This window comes from Fundulus heteroclitus, chromosome 22 (genome assembly GCF_011125445.2).
Source record: "Fundulus heteroclitus isolate FHET01 chromosome 22, MU-UCD_Fhet_4.1, whole genome shotgun sequence".
Lineage (NCBI taxonomy): Eukaryota > Metazoa > Chordata > Actinopteri > Cyprinodontiformes > Fundulidae > Fundulus > Fundulus heteroclitus.
Window position 1 is genome coordinate 36,406,163 of NC_046382.1, and position 18,180 is coordinate 36,424,342.

Genomic DNA, 18,180 nt, shown 5'->3' on the forward strand with positions numbered 1-18,180 from the left:
GCATTGTGGGGGAACCCCCCATTTTCCCATTTATCAATTTATTTTTTTACATCTATTTTGTTTGGCAGTTTAATAAAAAATGAACAGAGACTTTAGAATTTCTTAGACTGCGGTAAATCAAGACGATGTCCTTTGGTTAGTGGCGGGATCTCAACCGCAGCACAGATAAATCCTGCGGTTCACCTGATATCAAAGCCTGGATCTGCCATAGTCCTACACAGTTGACTAGCGTCGCTGCCAACGTGAACTTTTGCCGTGTTATGTCACAAGTTAATTCTTTAAACCGGTTTAATAAAACTCAAACTGTGTTTTTAATAAACTGTGTTGAGTAAAGAATTATCCAGTTCAGGGTTGAGCAGCTTAGGTTACTTAGAATTTGAACCATATGTCATTTTAAAAGACTGAGTCTAGATTTATTAAAGCACTAAGAAATAGCCTTTTAGTTTTACTAATAGGAAGCACTGAAGGCCTGTCTTAGCATTGTTAGCGGCTAACAGGTAGCCAGCTGCGTTTTTTGTTTTTTTTTTGCAGAGCTACAATTCATTTCTATCTCTTCTGTTACCATTTTATTTTTTTACCAAGTAACCACAATGCTCAAAAATTATTTCAAAGTAGTGGGAGCTTCTCCAATGCTTCTCCTACCAATGTTAGCAACAAGCCCAACAAGAAATAATTATTAGCCTCTGTTAATGTAACACACCAGCTCAAGGACCACTTCCTTTCATACTTCAAAAGTCCTAAACATAGATACAAAATGTGTGGCGGGGCTTAAAGCGCTCAGCCTCATCTGGGGGTCACCAGAAACCCCGTGGTTTGATATCATGAAGATCTCGTCACAGTCCTACTAACACTCAACAGAACTATATTTAGATATTTATTTTATTTATATTTAGTCAAACCACGTACGCCAGAGCTGTTTTTAACTAGAAATCCTGACCCTGCACACATTTTAGAAATTTTCCGTTTCTTTTCTTTGACTCCTTTACCATTCTAAACATCCTTAGCAGAATCTGAAAGCATGTGGGAACCCCTTTGTGGCGGCCACAATGCACAATGGGAATCTGCTCATATCTGGTTCACCGATTTCAGCAGATACTGGCCGATCCTCGTCATCCCAGATCTGTAACAAAGTTAAAGCTCATTCACTGCAAACAGTCTCAAGCACTTTTTAGCCTCAACGACCAAGAGAGCAGCAGCTCATTGTCTGCAAAGAGTGAAAGAGAGTAGAGAAAGAAAAAGGGGGCGCACTGACATTTCACCCCTCGCCCTGTCCTTCTGTCTAATTAGGTTGTGTTGTTGCTTTAACCTGCTGCTTGGCTGATTGGGCTGAGGTGGAGGGGGTTAATGAGGGCAACCCCCTCCACCACCAAACTCTTAGGAACTTACTAACTTGCCCACAGAACTCAATAACGCACCGTCGACTTGATAGAATGCACTCACAGATAACATGGACGCCATCACCTCTTCTAGAAATGCTCAGCATGATACCCTCCTGCCCACCATGACATGACCCTCCATTGTTTCCCAGCTAACAATAGAGGCCCTTCAAGCTTTCCCCCCCAAAACAGTAAGCTTTTGTTAAAATGAAACACTTAGTGTTGGGTTAAATTGAGGGGGAGGAGGAACTCTGTGTGTGTGTGTGTGTGTGTGTGTGTGTGTGTGTGTGTGTGTGTGTGTGTGTGTGTGTGTGTGTGTGTGTGTGTGTGTGTGTGTGTGTGTGTGTGTGTGTAGGGGAGGGTTCTCTCAGGGGTGGAGGTTGGTGGTGGTAGGGGGCTACCGATTCGTTGGCTTTTTTTCATTATTGGTGCTCTTCTGTAACTCCCTAATTAGCCTTTGATAATGAGTTGATAATGTAACCAATTAGGTCATTCGTCACCCAAGTCGAGCCCGCAACACCTCCCTCCCTTTTTTATTCGCCTTCTAAATGGGTCTTTATAGAGCTTGTAATTAAATCAAATTTTTGTGGGAGCTGAATTGAACGCACGCTCTTCTGTTTCTGAATGAGGTCTGATACAGTATCACCACAGATGTCCTCAAGCGAAGCTGCCGTCGTCGTCTTCTCCTATCGGATGCCAGCATCGTTGGCAGTACTGAGGGAGGAGGAAGGGGTGGAGAACTTGCTTCTGCGTCTTTGGCAATAAATTCACAGTTGTCTCTCACATGATTAATTAGACCTTTTAAAACTCTTGACGCCTCGCTAACACAAGACTTTGGGGTGTTATTTGTGTCATGAGACAAGTGTGAAACTAATTATGTTGATTTCTCAAGATGCTAGCATATTTCTGCCTGTGTGCCGCTGCCAGTATTGTTGGCAAACAGCGGCAGAAAATTGCACAGTTCAACATTTTAACAAAACCTAAAATAAAAAAATGCCATCACTTTAATTGGAGTCTGAGAGTGATTGTTAATAAACATTTTTTTTTGTGTTGCCAGGAATAAAGAAGTGCAGATAATTTGAACACACCTATATTTATATATATATTTATTTATTTATTTATTGTTGGTTCATGCAGTGAGTGTACCTCTGAAGAAATCAACAGGATTGGCTGCCAGTTCCTGAGAATCAAAGAGCATGACTACTCATTCACTAATCCTTAAATTTTCAGATTTCACACTTGTATAAATGATCTGTTGCTCACAGATGTATGACAGTTTTACAAACTTATCAAACAAGTAAAGTTTTCAAATGACTGATTATTTCTCTGAGCAATTAAATTAACCTCGCTGAGAAATTGACCAGTATTTGGGAAAATACCAAATATAATATCAGAAATGCAATATCTACACTTTCCTTACGACAAAACATAACTCATAATGTAAAGTGGTAATTAGTGGTAATTCAGCACCCAGTGTGCAACATATACAACCTGGGCAATGAACAGGTGCATCTTCAGCTGTCTGCATTTTTTCTTGTTGTTGGATTTTTCACATTTTCACATTATGCTGAACTTATTTTTTTATCATTTATCAAAGGATATTAACGTTTGATTAAACAGATTTATCCAAAGAGAACTTTAATTATTACTTCACTATTTCTTTAATTAAACCAATTTGATTGTAGTATTGCATGGAATGGATTTGAGATTGAAGAGTGGAGCATGTAGTTTATTTTATTTTATATGAATGTTAAAAGTCAAAATTTTTAGTGCAAAGAAATCCTTCAAACTTTGAAAGTGAGATTTAAAAAAATCTATAGCTTTTCGCTACCGTGAGTCGTTTCAGTATTTTGGAAAACCACTCAAATAAAATGCATGCATTTGCTGCATATTGAAAGAACCTAGACAAACGTTGCAGTCATTGCACGTGTAGTGTCAATTTGTTCAAGACATTCTTTAGAAGTTTTGGTTTAAATGTTCTTAAAGTTAGTGTATTTATCCTTGATTTGACCAGGTAAATAAGATTATCTGCCAATGGAATGAGTATTTTGACCCCTTAAAATAAGATAATTAGACATCCTGCACTTGAAATAAGATGATTGAGATGAATTGTTCCTATTCTAAGTGCAAAATTCTTATTCCATTGGCAAATCATCTTATTTACTTGCTCAAATCAAATACAAGACAAGACAAGACCAATACACAAATTTTACTTATTTCTGGTTCTGTTTTTGCAGTGCACATCTTCATATTTAGAGGGTTTCTTATATCTACCTGTGTGTATCAGATGGACATTACCTTACACTCCATTCACTGAGTTTATTTCCCCTATAATTTATCTGTGTTCTCATGCTTGTTGATCCAGTTTGAAAGGAACCCACAGCCATCAGGTCAGACTCCATACAGACGTGAGCCTGTCTCGTAAACGTGCTGAAAAATGTTGCTCTGTGCCAGTTAACCTAATCCCCGATTTATTTGGAGGAAACCCAAATATCAGTCAATATCGGGTTCTTAGCCTCCACTACCGCTCTCCCCTCCCCTCTGCTCCCTTAAAAAAAGGCCCAGTAAAACGCCCCTCTTTATCAGCGCAGTTAGCTGGCTCGCTGCAACCCCTAAAGCTCTTATATAAATAAGATTAGTGTCGCGTTTGAGCGTCGGGGAATAAGAGGTGTAATATCTGATGGTTTTATATGCAGTATTATTGTTATCCCCTCTTAGTCTGGCTGATACTGCTCGCTCGCTCCTTCTCATTTTGCGTTTGTTCACTCACTGGGTTTTTTTTTTCTCCGGGTCTCTTTCTACAGATTCAGACAGTATTATGAGCGGCTAAGCTGGAATAAAGCGCCTCAGCATCAAATGTTCATATTGTTCCGATCTGTCTGTCATACCGTCTCATCCTCTCTCTCGTTGTTTTTTGTTTATTTAATTTTTTTTACCTTTCTGTTCTAAACTCTTCCCCTTTTCCTGTCCTGCCTCCTTGGTTTTATCATCTGCTGCTCTGTTATCAATTAAGCACCTCAGTCATATCTAATTGTGGGGCCATGTCCTCGTTTGTGGGGACCGAATCTGTCACCTCAGTCCTGGGAGCCGATTTAGGCCCCTTTGAGGCCATTTTGTTGTCGTCCATTTTCACATTTCCTCCTAACTCTCCTCCACAGAGGCCAGGCACCACACTATAATTACCCAATCTGTTCCTATTCAGACTCCTCAATTTCAGCACCTCACCCTCTCTCATTCTCCTTTACTCCCCCTCTCTGCTCCCCCTTCTTTTGGGAATCAGCCCCCCCCCCCCCCCCCATCCTTTTTTTCATTGGAGGGGGTTGGGGGGCATACAAAAGCTGGGTTACAATATGAGGGTATTAAAGCTGGGTGCTGGCTCAGCTGGGGGCTGGCTTTAGCCAGCTGAGGGTTATCCATGACGAGCCCTGAGTCATGGCGCTGATGTCCTGTGATGTTGCTGAGGCGGAAGACTTTGCTTAACGCGCTGTACACTTTGATGGGCCCTCAGACCCTGCGTTCTGCCTGGGGAAACCCCGCGGGTCTCAGCAGCCACTTGTTGGGTCTCTGGATGAGCATTTCATTCACTGTAGTCTCAGAAAAAGTAACGTTATTTAGGGTGTGTACATTCAGTTTCTCCTGACATAATTCTTAATAATATAAGGTACACGCAACACTGGTTGGCACCTGTGCTTAAAAAAATCCAGTTTTCTGCTAACCATGAAGCTGGACAGGACATGGGGAAAAAAGACTAATCTATCATTTCGTTTGTTCACTAAGGAAAAGATTTTTAGAAATGCTTTTACATAATTGTAACTGCTGGAGTTACTTTTACTCCTATCAGATAAACATAGTTGAACGATTGTTTATTTCACGGTTTACTTTTCTGTATTCATCAGACTGCCCTAAAACCTTTAATTAATGTTTACCTGGGATGGAAATAAGATGTGACTCTGACACCTGTTTCTCTTTGCCTGTTTCTTTAACGCGTTTTTAACCACTGAATAATATACTCAAATTAAAGGTTGGCTTTCTTTTCAGTGTGAAATTGTGCTACTGCTATTGAAGTTTAATGTGTTTTCTGTTTATTGGACCCTTTTAAAATGTAGGGAGCTTTAATTATAATTGTTACCTTGAGCACTATTCTGTCAGTCTAGCACATTTCACAGATAGACAGACAACATGGTGGAGTGATGTGGTAATTCATTGTTCACTTTGATTATTTAAACTCATTTTTCCACATATCGTTTTACTGTTATAGCTTAAGAGGGGAGAAAATGCAATTTTTTCTCATTCACCACTGAGACAGGAATGTTCAGCTGTGGATCAGCCACCTGTCAATGATCCCTTTGCTTCCATTTATATAACATTTCTACTAATGTTTTAAACTGGGGTTAATCAATATTTCTCCAGACTATCTGAAAACCTTTCAGTTCTACTTTTATTTATTTATTTTACAATTTAACTTCCTTTCCACAACTTTTTATACATGCAGCCCTTATCTATGAATCATTCAGACATAAAATGCTCCTAAACTCAACAGCTTAGCCAATATTGTATATATACAGACAATCCTAGGGGGCTTTAACTAGCAACTTGCCTCAGATTGTGTATTCTTGTTTTCAAAATACAAAACATGATTTTACTGCCAAAGAGGTTTAAGTTGAAAACATGAAACACAGCAGATGATCTATTGTTCACATCCTGTATCTCTTAGAGGGTCTATCCCTGATTCTGAACAAATTCAAACCAAAAGTGAGGAGAACAGTTTAGTTTGAACTCTAACCCCGCCCCCACCTCGACATGAACGAGATTAAACACGCGCACCTCAAGCTCGTGTGCAGTCCTCTAGAGAAACAGTGCTTTATCAAGGGGCTTTGCTTCGTTTTCTATGACATAAATGGCTACGTCTCGGGTAAATGATATTTTCCTGTGTGAATGATCAGCACTTGCATGCATGCCGTGCTGTTTTGTTTACATACCCTGTTGTGCAGGAGCTGGGAGAGCTGCTGCTTAGCAACGGCTCCACACCTCATTGTGCCATTGGCGGAGAAAAGTCGTCCCGGGTTGTCCCCAGTTCGCTGCTAATTCCTACAAAAAAAAAGCCTGGACTCGCTCCATGGCACAAACAATTAGTCAATTGTTATTATGAAACTGCGTCTATTAACTCATAATACACTGCAATAAAATATTTTTTCTTAAGCAGACAAAAATGAATTCAGGTATTGTTCCTTTAAGTCCGGGCTGAGTGGTTTGCTGATTTTGCTCCCCCCTGTTTTTCTAGACATGACCTGTAGATCCTGCTCTTCTGCTGCAGATAGCTTTTTTGTTCTGACATTAATTTCTTCTCCCACTTGTCCTCTTTCCTCATCTTTTATGACAAACACTACAATAAACTTGATGGACACTCATTGTAAATCTGCATTTGCTTTAGATTATTTCCTGCTAAAATGGAGAAATTCTTCACATTCTTGCTCAGAGGAGGCGCTGCCGTAAAATCAGTGACTTGATTCAATCAGTAACAGCTTTACCATTCAATGATCAACTGAATTCAATTGCACTATATTTACGATTCAATGAATGTAAATCTGAAAATATTTGATCGTATTGATGTTAACTGGATCAATTTGAGATGAAAAAGTCTGATTCATATTAAACTGGATATGAACTGGAGTATTTGCATCCTGTGTGTCTAGAGCTAAAATCTGCTGGACCTGGCACTATATACATAATTAAAATCGAAAAACAATTATCTGCATTCTCCATTGATGTTTCTGCAACTAAATTGTAATTATTCAAAATGTTTACCTTTTTACCTTCTAAGACAAAATAATTAATGTAACAATGCACTAAAAACTAGATATTTTCTCTCATTTTGACCCAACAAACATGAAACCAAACAAATCTCAGAGCCACAAGTCTCAGAACAAACCAGCTATTATCTAACGGTGCATTTATCACAGCTCAATGCTCTTTAGATGAAAATCTTTTCCCCAAAACATTTCTGTTATTTACTGTCTTTGAGTAAAGATAATGTCCGTCCACAGCGTAACAACCCAAGCATCTTGTATTTGACAAGAAGATGGTTTTCGGTCCCAAACATAGTAACAGAGCAGCAGAAACCAGATGCTGTGTGGTTAATAATGAATGTGCCGCCATATTATCTCTCTTTATGAGCATTTGAGGCTCAAACAGAGAGATACAGAGGATACATGCTGTTTCCAATATTGTGACTGGCTGATATAATAATATGCTCGGCTGGATGTGTTTCCTTGTAAAAGGAGAATATGAGAAGGTGAACAGTCCCTCTCCCACTTTTGAAATGTGGCAGATAACATCCAGCCCTGTTAAAAAACAGAGCCAGTGTGTGTGTGTGTGTGTGTGTGTGTGTGTGTGTGTGTGTGGTTTGGGGCGCAGGCAGCAAGGAGGCTGATTTCAAAGTTTTTTTTTTTTGAGGAAGTGGCATTTCATCCGAACCGGTGCCGTTTCTGATGTCGGACTTCAAACGGCTCTTTTTTTTTCTGCTTCTCATTTCATCTGTTTCTTCCTCCTCCTGCCAAAATACTGTGCCCACCCCTCCATTAAAAAAAGAAAAAAAACTATTGTCATCCGGGCCTAGATTCATTTTAGATTAACGCTCATGTTTCTTTCTTTCCTGCATTACCTTCAAAGGACCTCCATTATGTTGCCAGTGATAAGGGCGAGGTGGTGCTCGCCGACGTGGCCAAGAGGAAAGCTAATGAAATCGAAGCCCGGGCCATCGCAGGCGACGGTAAGAAAATAATCACTTGTCCAAGCCCAAAAAAAAGGAAATGCGGCCTATTATTCCTCCTTACATCTCGATAACCTCTGCGGCTCAGCAGTGACACACCTGAGATATTTTCTCAGGCTCAAGCCCTCCTTTAACAGCACCAAGAAGATTCAAATCACATCACGTTTGGTTTGGCTGAGAAAAGCGGCCCCAAACACGCACAACAGGTTGGCTTGCTTTCCATTTTTCACATCTTTTCATTAAAACTTTTGTAGTCTAAACTCCAGGCTAAGACACTTGCTCCAGACGAATGCAAGACGTAAAATTAAAGTTTTTCTGGGTGACCTGGCATGGGAGAAAAACTCAACCAAGGCCCAGATATTCTTTTTTTTTTTTTTTTTTTTTTTGTCTGTGCTGCTGGCCTTTGACAAACACTCCCAAAAGCACATACCAGAGGGGATCAAGCCGAGTTCCTGATTACACACACATACACACACACAACCACACACACACGCTCAGTCCTCACAGAGGCTTCAAGGGCCGACGGCTGAGCAGAAAAACATTCACATTTGTGAGGGAACTAGATGAACATGTTGGATGAGTCCTTCATTGATGCTTAAAAGCGCACCAGAAGGGCTGCGCGGGCATGTTGGTGTGTTCACTGATGAGGTATTTAACTCCACTGTATAAGGTCAAACCCTCGAGGCTGACCGTCTCGTCTGCGTGGCTGGGAATGAAAATGAGCATTTGTGTAACTCTGAGGCCTGTTTGCATCTGTTTTCCAGTTTTTTATCACTAATGTGATGCTTAACGCGTGCACACCCCCTCCTTCATAAGCCGCCTTAATTATGTCCTCGATGATTTCCCTCCATCACCCGCAGCATGTCCTATCCTTGGACAGCAGCGCTGTGGAGAGATGAGGAAGGGACACAGGTGAGATGGAAATAGGAGGGATGGCAGCTGGAAAGGATGGAAGGACTGATGTAGAGAAAAAGAGACAGAATCTGTTTAAATATAACAGATTTTAGATTCAGAGTCGATAATGAGTCTGGGAATAATCATTTGCACAATTAAAAAATACTTTAGTCCTCAAAGAATGATAAACTAGACAGTAGCGCTAACTTTATTGGTTAATTCGGTTCTCCCTCTTTAATTAATTGTAATTTATTTACGTCTGGGTTTTGTCTTTGGTTAAAAAAAACGAAAACGGTTTGTAATTACGTTACATTAAGTTTTGTATATTTAACTTTAGGATTCTACGTTTCTTGTGCAAGCTGTAGGAACCAACAGATTTTATGGAGCGTGATTCAAACAAACCTCACTGCTGGGACTGTTATCTGAAAAATATATATAATGAGAGTAATGTAAATAAAAGGGATTTGAGATTCAAAAGTAATTTTTATTATTTTTTTTCATATTTGTTTGCTGCTACCAGGTTTCTGTAGTAACTTTGTTTTATTTCTGCAAAGCAAGGCTAGGCTTCTTTGTTTGCTCTTGCGTGTAACGAATAACTAGATTTGCACCGATCAGGCTTTTCTGGCTGATACACATTTCCAGTTCTCTTTCAGGCCTGAGCTTTCTATTCTGAATATGACTAATTGTATTTCTGCTTTTAGAACAAAGTAAAAGAGAAAAAAAATACTTTGATAAAGGCAATAGAATCCAACAGGCAATAAAGGAATTGCAAGATCATCCCTTTTAATGCATGAGAGTATATGTCCCTAAGATTTATCAGCAGAAAGCTCTTTGGTTCATGACCTCCTGATCACCGGTCTGACCTGCTGAAGGGAAAATCAGCTAATTTTAATCTCTGGCCAACATCTAATGTATAACATTATAGGGCAACATTCAAAAACAAATGCAACATGACACAACGTAATGTAGGTGGAGATATAATTTAAATAACTGATCATATGATGAATGATCACTGAGTAATGTCAGAAAGGTAGAAGCTCAAATGTAATTAAATATAGTGCTACTTTTAGTAGTGTCAGATTCTCTATTTAACAGCAAGGATGGAAATGCTTTTATTGATTGAGGTTTAGTACCTAAATAATTTCATTTAAAGCACCAAATTTTGGCACCTGCACATGCTTCATCAGCGTGGATCTGTGTTATTCAGCCGGCCTCTGATGGCTGCCAGAATGCTTGTGACTGGAAGGAGCAGGTTTTACACACACAGCTGCATAGAAATAACCTGAGAGTGCGTCACGAGTGAGCTTAGAAGCACTCTGGAGGTGGAAGTTGAACCTGTCTGTCTGCATGAAAGAGATACCTGTCTGTAAAACCTCAGAGGTGTCTATATTACCAGCACATAAACTGCAGGTCATCAATAATAAGAGTCCCTCTTCAAGCAGAGGGCCCCAGCGACTTGGTGTCTCCCTTTACACACTCAACCACGCTCGCCTCGTACATTTATCATTAGCAGCATAACCTGTGGAGAGCCAAAGGAGAGGCCAAAAGCACTTTGATATTTTCAGCTGAGGAACACCAGCAAATCTACTAGACTACCATAAAGTTTCATTTTTGCTTTGAAAGTAAAATGTGTTTTCTTGTCTTTTTTTGTCTTCATCATTGGTCAAATATTTGTCCTTTATTATATAGTACTGGCTTATAGTGTTGGGCCAGCCATAATTTTCAAGGTATTTTCTCTTCCATCAAGATTCTCTTTAATCTAGTCAACATATTTTAATCACTCAGTTATCTTGTCCTTGTTTATGAAGCTTCTTAAGTTTCTTCTATGAATAAATCTCACACAAAACTCTCTTAAACTCAGGAGATTATATTCACATTTTATAAAACTTAGACCCAGTTAGATTCAGAGCTGGGTTGTAGGGCAGCCTGTCACTAAGACGCCATTTGTCTCCATTTGCTAAGTTGCATCAATGAGAAATAATGAACATCACAGGGTTTTACAGAAAGAAAATGTGATTTTTATCTCCAACAAAGTAATTCCTCAACAGCTTTTAGCCAAGAACTGGTCCCACATTAAAAGCTTGAACTTCCACTTAAAATGACCTGCATCATTTTACCTCCCTGGGATGAGGACAAATATACAATAAAGCCGATTCTGCAAAAGCCTAATGACAATGAAGAATTATGAATTAATTATTAAACCCATGAAATTGATTCTAGATTGGTCTTTCTGACCTAATTTCTGTCCAGTCTGTTGAAACAACTGCCACCTGATCACAGGTTATTTTTCTACAGTCCCTTGCAAAAGTATTCAAAGCCCTTTGCATTTTGTAGCATTACAACCATCAACTCTGAGGTATTTTATTTAGATTTTATGTGATAAACCCCGCACAATTATGATGTGGAAGAGAAATGATAAAATGGTGGAGACTTTTGAATTGAGTTTGGGTATGAAACTATATCAAAAGCTTTTAACCTCTCGCAGAGTTTGACACAACTGCTGTCAGAAAGGCAAGAGGCTGGTGGTAAGTGGAGGAGCTGCAGATACCCAGAGCTCAGGTGGGAGAGTCTTTTAACAGAACGACTATCCATCGAGAGCTCCACAAATCTGGCCTTTTATGGAAGAGAGGCAGCCATTGAAAGAAACCTAGAAGATGGCCTGTTTGCAGACATGTGGAGGAGGCGTTTCTGCTCAGGTGGAACAAAAATAGATTTTTTTATGGTTTACATGCAAAACTAACTGTACATTACAGTGAATACACCCTCTCTGGGGTGAAACACGGTGGGGGCACCATCATACTGTGGGAGGAGACTGGGGAACTGGGTAGGGAGGATAGGAAGATGAACGGCGCTCTGGATGGAGCTGTGTTTGCCAGGTTTTCCTTTAACAAATAATTTTTAATTGATGTAATCTTTCCTTTCCGTGTCATAACAATGGACTTCTTTTTGTTGGTCTGTTCCATTAACTCTCAATATAAAACATTCAAACAAAGTTCATAGTGTCTGTATTTCAAATATACTTTTTTTATTTTCTTCTATTATCAGAGACAATGTTTTTTGTCTAAAAATTACTACGGTAACTTCTGTCTTCCTCAAAGGTCAACGAGCAGCAGCGGACGACTCCTCTGATGACAGAAGACACTAAATGCTATGTCTCAATAAAAGAAAACTTTAAAATTGGAGGTTTTTAAAACAAAAGATGGAAAATGTATGAAAAGTGCAGTATGGTAAACATGAGATGGTTTTGACGCAGCTCCATTTTGGTGTTATACATTGAAATTTAGAAGTTATTGAGGAAAATGAGGGTGTAGCAGGTTGTCAGTGTGAACAGAAGCACTTCACTTTAACTTTCTAACTTAATTTGCCAGCTTGTTCTGTAAAGCTCCACGCAGTTTTTTTTCTTTTCCAACGTCCTAACTTGTTTTCAAAGCGTGATCTCTATAGGCATGTCGCTGCAGAGACACATTTTGACTTTTAAATTTTATGCATATATCGTCCAATCCTGTGCGCTCCAAACCGCCTCCAAATGATGCTTTCACAAAGCAGATTGGAGGTGTGCATATTGGCTCCAGTTTTAATTCTTCCTACTTACATGTGTCTCCGTAAAAACCATCGTTGCAGCTTAAATCAGAAGAGGAGTGAAGAAAGAAAAGGTGGGGTGGGGGGGGGGGTGAAATTTGAGCTCTGATCAACATGTTTTGTTAAAGCGTGTAGAGTTTGTTTGATGGGCTGTAATCGGCTGACACGTGGGATAGTTTGCATGTTAGTTGCAGCCTAAGGCAGTTTTACTCCAGGTGTGAGGCGCAGCCATTGGACTAGTTGGACACGAACAGAGCACTTACCTTGCAGTCCAAAAGCAAAACTGCCTGATCTTGTCTCACTTTATTTTAGAAAAGAACGGACTTGAAACGATTTGCATTTAAAATATGTAACACCCCAAAAAAAACAACAACAACAACAAAAAAAAACCACGCTTGTTGTTTGGGTAATTTCTTTATGCGTTTTTGAAAAATTGACTCGGTACCAAACTGAGAGGTTGTTTAAAGCGGATGCCAGCGATAGACGCCGCATTTCCGTGCGTCTCCTCTCGTATTTATGTGCATTGATTGTAAATCCCAATCCGCAGAGATTCTGCTGCCACTTGTACGCACACAAGCGCACAATAGAGAACACGGATCGCAGCTTAGAAATGCTCCGTTTCATAACAGCATTGGAAATCGCTTATAGCCGTCTGGCTGACAAGTGCTGATTTGGGTTGATACGGCGCTGTGAGAGGCAGAGCGGCGAACAAGTGCGAGGGAAGGCCTTTTTCTCTTCTCCTCCATCTCTTTTTTTTATTATTATTCCCTCTGAGTGCCAAGAGGAAAAGCCAACTTGGTTTGCGACGGTTGTGTCTCCCCCTCACAAAGGCGGACGTGACTGCAGGGCCTTTCAACGGGCAGAGACGAGAGCTTTATCTGAAGATCCACTTCTCCACCTCCTCTCTGCCTTTCTATCTTCTCTTTGTTGTTCCGGTGAAAGCCTGTTAGCTCCGCTGTGCGTTGAAGGAAAGACGTGGTTGTTTCTGTTCTTTTTCCCCGCTGCTTTGTTTGCACATCCTCCATTACCGTTTGACTTCTTGTCTCAATTCAGAAATTCTCCCAAGTGGCAGCTCACTTTCATGCCTTGCACAAGTGATCATAGCTCTTGAACTTTTAGCCCATTTTGCCATATTCCAACCACAAATGGCAGCTTTTCACATGAGATTTCATTTGATAGACCAACATAAGCTGGTGTGTTATTGTGAAGTGGAAAGGGACACGAGGGCTTTAAAACCAAACCTCTGAAAAGTGTTATGGATGCTTTTGTAAAACCACATTTTGCTGCTGTTGCGCATCAAGAGACTTAAACTATCGGCCATTTGTTTTTTTAAATCGTTCTAGTTCAGTCAGATTGAATCGAGAGCATTGATGTTCCCTGCGTTCTTCACCTGATTGAGGTCTGGACTTTGACCGTTCTTGATCTAAACCATTCCTCTGTTGCTCTGGCTGTGTGTTTAGGGACATTTACGTTGTGGAAGGTTCACCTCCAGCCCAGCCTCACGTCTTTACGGCCTTTAACGCCTTTCTTCCATGATTGACCTGTATTAAGCTCCATCCATCGTGCCACAGTCAATGACCAGCATCCCTGTCCCTGCTGAAAACAAGCATCCCCCAGCATGATGCTACCAGCACCATGTTTGTTTAGTGTTATTTGCCTCACATAGAGTTTCACATGTTAACTTTCTGTGACCAGAGCTGCTCCTTCTGCATTTTGGTTTGTGGTAGACTACCAAAAGGATATCTTCCAATTTCCTGTCAACAATGGCTTTCTTCTCTCCGCTCTTCTGTAGAGGATAGATTAGTAGTTGTCTTCCACCTGAGAAGTCTATTGCATACATTGAGGGTGGTGGTTGGTTCGACTCCTCCCGCTGCTTCTTAAGCTGTTGTTTTTGTTTTCATGTTTGTTGTCAGATGATCCTCAGAGAGGCACCAGCTTCAGTCACAGAGAAGCAGAGGGAATCATGAGGGCAACCGGGCCTTCCTCCTCAGACAACATCACAACACTGTGAGTACCTCAGCGTGCAGCTTAGCCTGAATGTTGTTGTCTAACTGTGTCCTGTATGGAAATGAATCATCCATCCTCATCTGTTCAGCACTGCAGTGGTGACTCCCCTTACTACTGCATGACGCACAGAAAATCTTTGGTTAGAAAGGAGAAGAATGAAGTCCAAACCTGACTCCAGTCCCCTGAATTAAGCTTTGTTAAAGACTTGTTGAGGTGTGAGAACAGGACTTCATCGAAGACGGGCCAAAAAAAAAAATCTTCAGAAGAAACTTTGTTTTCCAGAAGCAATGGTCAACAATTCCTGCTCATCTGTGGGTACTGGCTCTGGTATTTTCCTGTTTTGTTTTGAAGCTACAACCCTTTCTGAATGAATAAAAGGAGACCGGACAGAAACGCCTTACTTCTTTAGACAAATGGAGCCAGTCTTTGCTATTGAATCTCACATTTGTATGGCCAGTTTCTCCATTCATGTTGTTACCTCCGTGTGAGGAACATCAGGTGAGGAATAATATTTCACTGTCTGCAAACAGGAACAATTGCTGTGCTGTCAGAAAATATTTGTCCCTTTCTTCTGTCACACCGATTTTAACATCAGTCACTTGGGTAAACACAAAATGCACTTTTTAAATGAGGATTTTATTCATAAGAAAAAAAGTTATTCAAACCAACCTGGCCCTGAGTGAAAAGTAATTGCCTCCTATGTTAAATCGCAAATGATCTATGATAAACGGCATTTTTTGTATAGTTGAGTCCAATTCACCAGCTACGCCCAGACCCTGACAAAAACAGAAGAAGTGAGCAAGCATTTAAAAAAAAGCAAGTATACATTTTTCAGATCTCACGTGGACCTGAAAGTTGATTGAAAGCCATTAAACCTGAGCAGAGCTGCAGGTGGTCGTTTCACACGTCGTCATAAACCTGCAGCTTTTTAAAGTTTAGCTCACTAGACATAAAGCCTCCAGACACATTTGTTAATTTGGTCAATTCATGCCTCCTCTCAGAGACATTCATCATGGTCGGTTCATGGCTCCCATAAGGCCATCAGTGGCCAGATGACCGAGCTGCCGCCTAAAACAACTTCCTCTCCCCCGTGAAATTTCAAATGTCAAAGCTTCATCAGCTGTGCCTCTTAACGCTTCCAGTGAGCCCAGATTTTAAAAAGCTGCTGGTCCAAGTCTGTCACCACAGCTCCTGACCAAGTCTCTGTCCCTGAGTTTAACACAAACAAGAACGACGAGAACCACGTATTGAAAGACTTACAACACAGACAGAACTGTCCACGTCTCTATTATTATGGGATGGCAGAGGAGGGAAGTGACGGATACAACATCTAACGTATCAGAGCATTTATATGGGATTTGCGTGCTTTAGAGAAAAAGGCGCTCTTGTGCTTTTCATCCTCGTAGGCTTTCATGGCTGTTTGACTGTAACGGTGATGACTCTCTGAACCCCCCCCCCCCCCCCCCCCCCCACTAAGCCTCCTCCATCCATCCCAAATCCCCTCCAATTTAAGCAATCTGGGTCCAGAGAGAGGTAAAGCGAGATGCTGTGGCCTAAGCTCTTTTTGTAAAAACACTCAAATAAACAAGAGGAGTAAAAATCACGTGGAAAAGAAGGTGATTTGGTGCCAGAACCTCGATCGTACTACCCCGGGTCATCCTCTGCTACCCCAACAGGCTGAGGAAGCAAAATCTCAAAACCTCCCAAAAGACAATGGCCTCGGCGAGGAGGAAACAAAGCTTCTGCTTTTTTATTTGACAATCACCCCCTCCTCCTTTAGAGGAAAAATTACTCTAAAGCCCCCCCTTCTCTAATCTGGTCTCCAATGAAGTTTCATTGTTTCTCATGTGAAGCCAGTGGCAGCTTAGCCGAGATGGAGTAGGGGAGGCATTATAACGCCGGCGCTCTCTCTCGTTTGGCTCGGCCAGAAAAGAGCAGTGAAGGAGAGGGGAGGCGAGCACAATGGCAGTTCGGGGGCTCCTCGCAGATTCCTGCGTTCTCCAAATCCGACTCTACGCTCGGAACAGTGAGGGACAACGAGACGAAAGTCTGGAAAGCGTCCCAACGTTCCTTTGATGGCTGCTGGCCTCTGTTGTTCATCCCGTACTCTTCTGTCAGAGGAGCGCAGAGACTGGGAGCGTTTTTCTCAGCGAAGGCCAAACTTATTGTGGCGCTCAGAACCAACAAGGAGCCTGAGCTTTGCACTGTTTCATTCTCTGATGAACCAGAAACTACCAACATCCACATTATCTGAACAGTCCAAATCCAGCCATCAGAATCAGGACTTGCTATGAACACTATAAAGATGTGAAGTTCGATTAAAACAACTTCCTGCTCCTAAAGTGAACATACAGCCGTCTGATCTGACGGTAAAGGCAATAACTGCATCATTTCAATTAATAAGCTAAGAATTGAGGGCTGGCAGAGTAAACTGAGTAACAACGTTGCTGTATGGAGGCAGTACCTGAGCTGGTCCTCTGAGTCTGGGTTTGGTCACAAAGAAGGCTAAAATCGCAGTGGGTCAGACCTTTTATATCTATGAGTGTCTACAGAGAGGAACTCACTCGATCCATCCATACATCAGTCAGTCACAGTTTCCCATCAGTACATTTGGTCTTTGTCTTTGTGTAATTGTTTTAACTGATTTCCACCAAACTGTCTCTATTGTCAGAATATTATCATTGAAACAGCAATTTTCTGTCTAAATGTTCATATCCTGGCGTTGGTGCTGCAGTTCCATTCAAAGGGTCCCTTTCACCAAACCTTCCTCCTGCAATACAACCAAATTGTTGTCCAAGCATCACACACGGCTTTGTCATAAGGGTTGATATTTTAAAAAGTAAGGGAGTAAACTCAAAAAGCTGAGTCAAGTGACCAAACTACACAAATGTATCTTAATACAGATGTATTGTACCTGGCCTTATATTTATGCGCATGACAAAATATGGTCCAGTGTGTTACATGGCCAGATAGCCAATGAAGGGTGAGCTGGATTTCAGTAATATTTTAGACTTTTTTAATGAAATGAGACACTGCATAATTAACATGGGTTCATGAAATCCACATGTAAATATGCCAGAGTTAGCCATAGAGACTCATTTTCAGATTTTCACTGATCTACTGAAGGTTCTAAGTGTTGTAATGTTCCTGATGTTTGGTGGAACACTGTTCCAAGTATGAACGGCTCTCACTGAAAAACTCATCTCACCAAAAGTAGTTTTTCTCAGAGGAATAGCACAGTCCCCCTGCTACAGGCATGTGCGCCCACAACAAGGTGGATATTATCCTGCGGAGGAGGCGGAGCCAAACCTTGTAATACTTTATAGTATCATGTCACAAAATCTAATCAGATTTATCCCAACTATAACATTTATTTCTTGAGAGAATTTGACAGTAATGGTAGGACTTGTGCTTCCGATCCAAAATCTTGAGTGCTTATAAACTCTCTCCACTGACTGCAGTGTTGTTTTACTTGTTTGGCTCCAACTTGTGAGACAATAGCGTATATGTGGCATAACCATGGCACTAAAATATATTTTTGCTGCTTCAGTAGTT

The 18,180-nt window shown here is 40.9% G+C and overlaps 1 protein-coding gene across 1 annotated transcript in view; it reads left to right on the forward strand.

Annotated features, from left to right (window-relative positions):
• LOC105933306 (WD repeat containing planar cell polarity effector) overlaps window positions 1-18,180 on the forward strand; it is an 83,951-nt gene that overhangs the window by 60,951 nt on the left and 4,820 nt on the right. Inside the window, exons 14-15 of the mRNA XM_036126154.1 lie at window positions 8,046-8,145; window positions 14,532-14,625. Coding sequence (XP_035982047.1) covers window positions 8,046-8,145; window positions 14,532-14,625 — 194 coding nt within the window. The remainder of the gene's footprint in view (window positions 1-8,045; window positions 8,146-14,531; window positions 14,626-18,180) is intronic.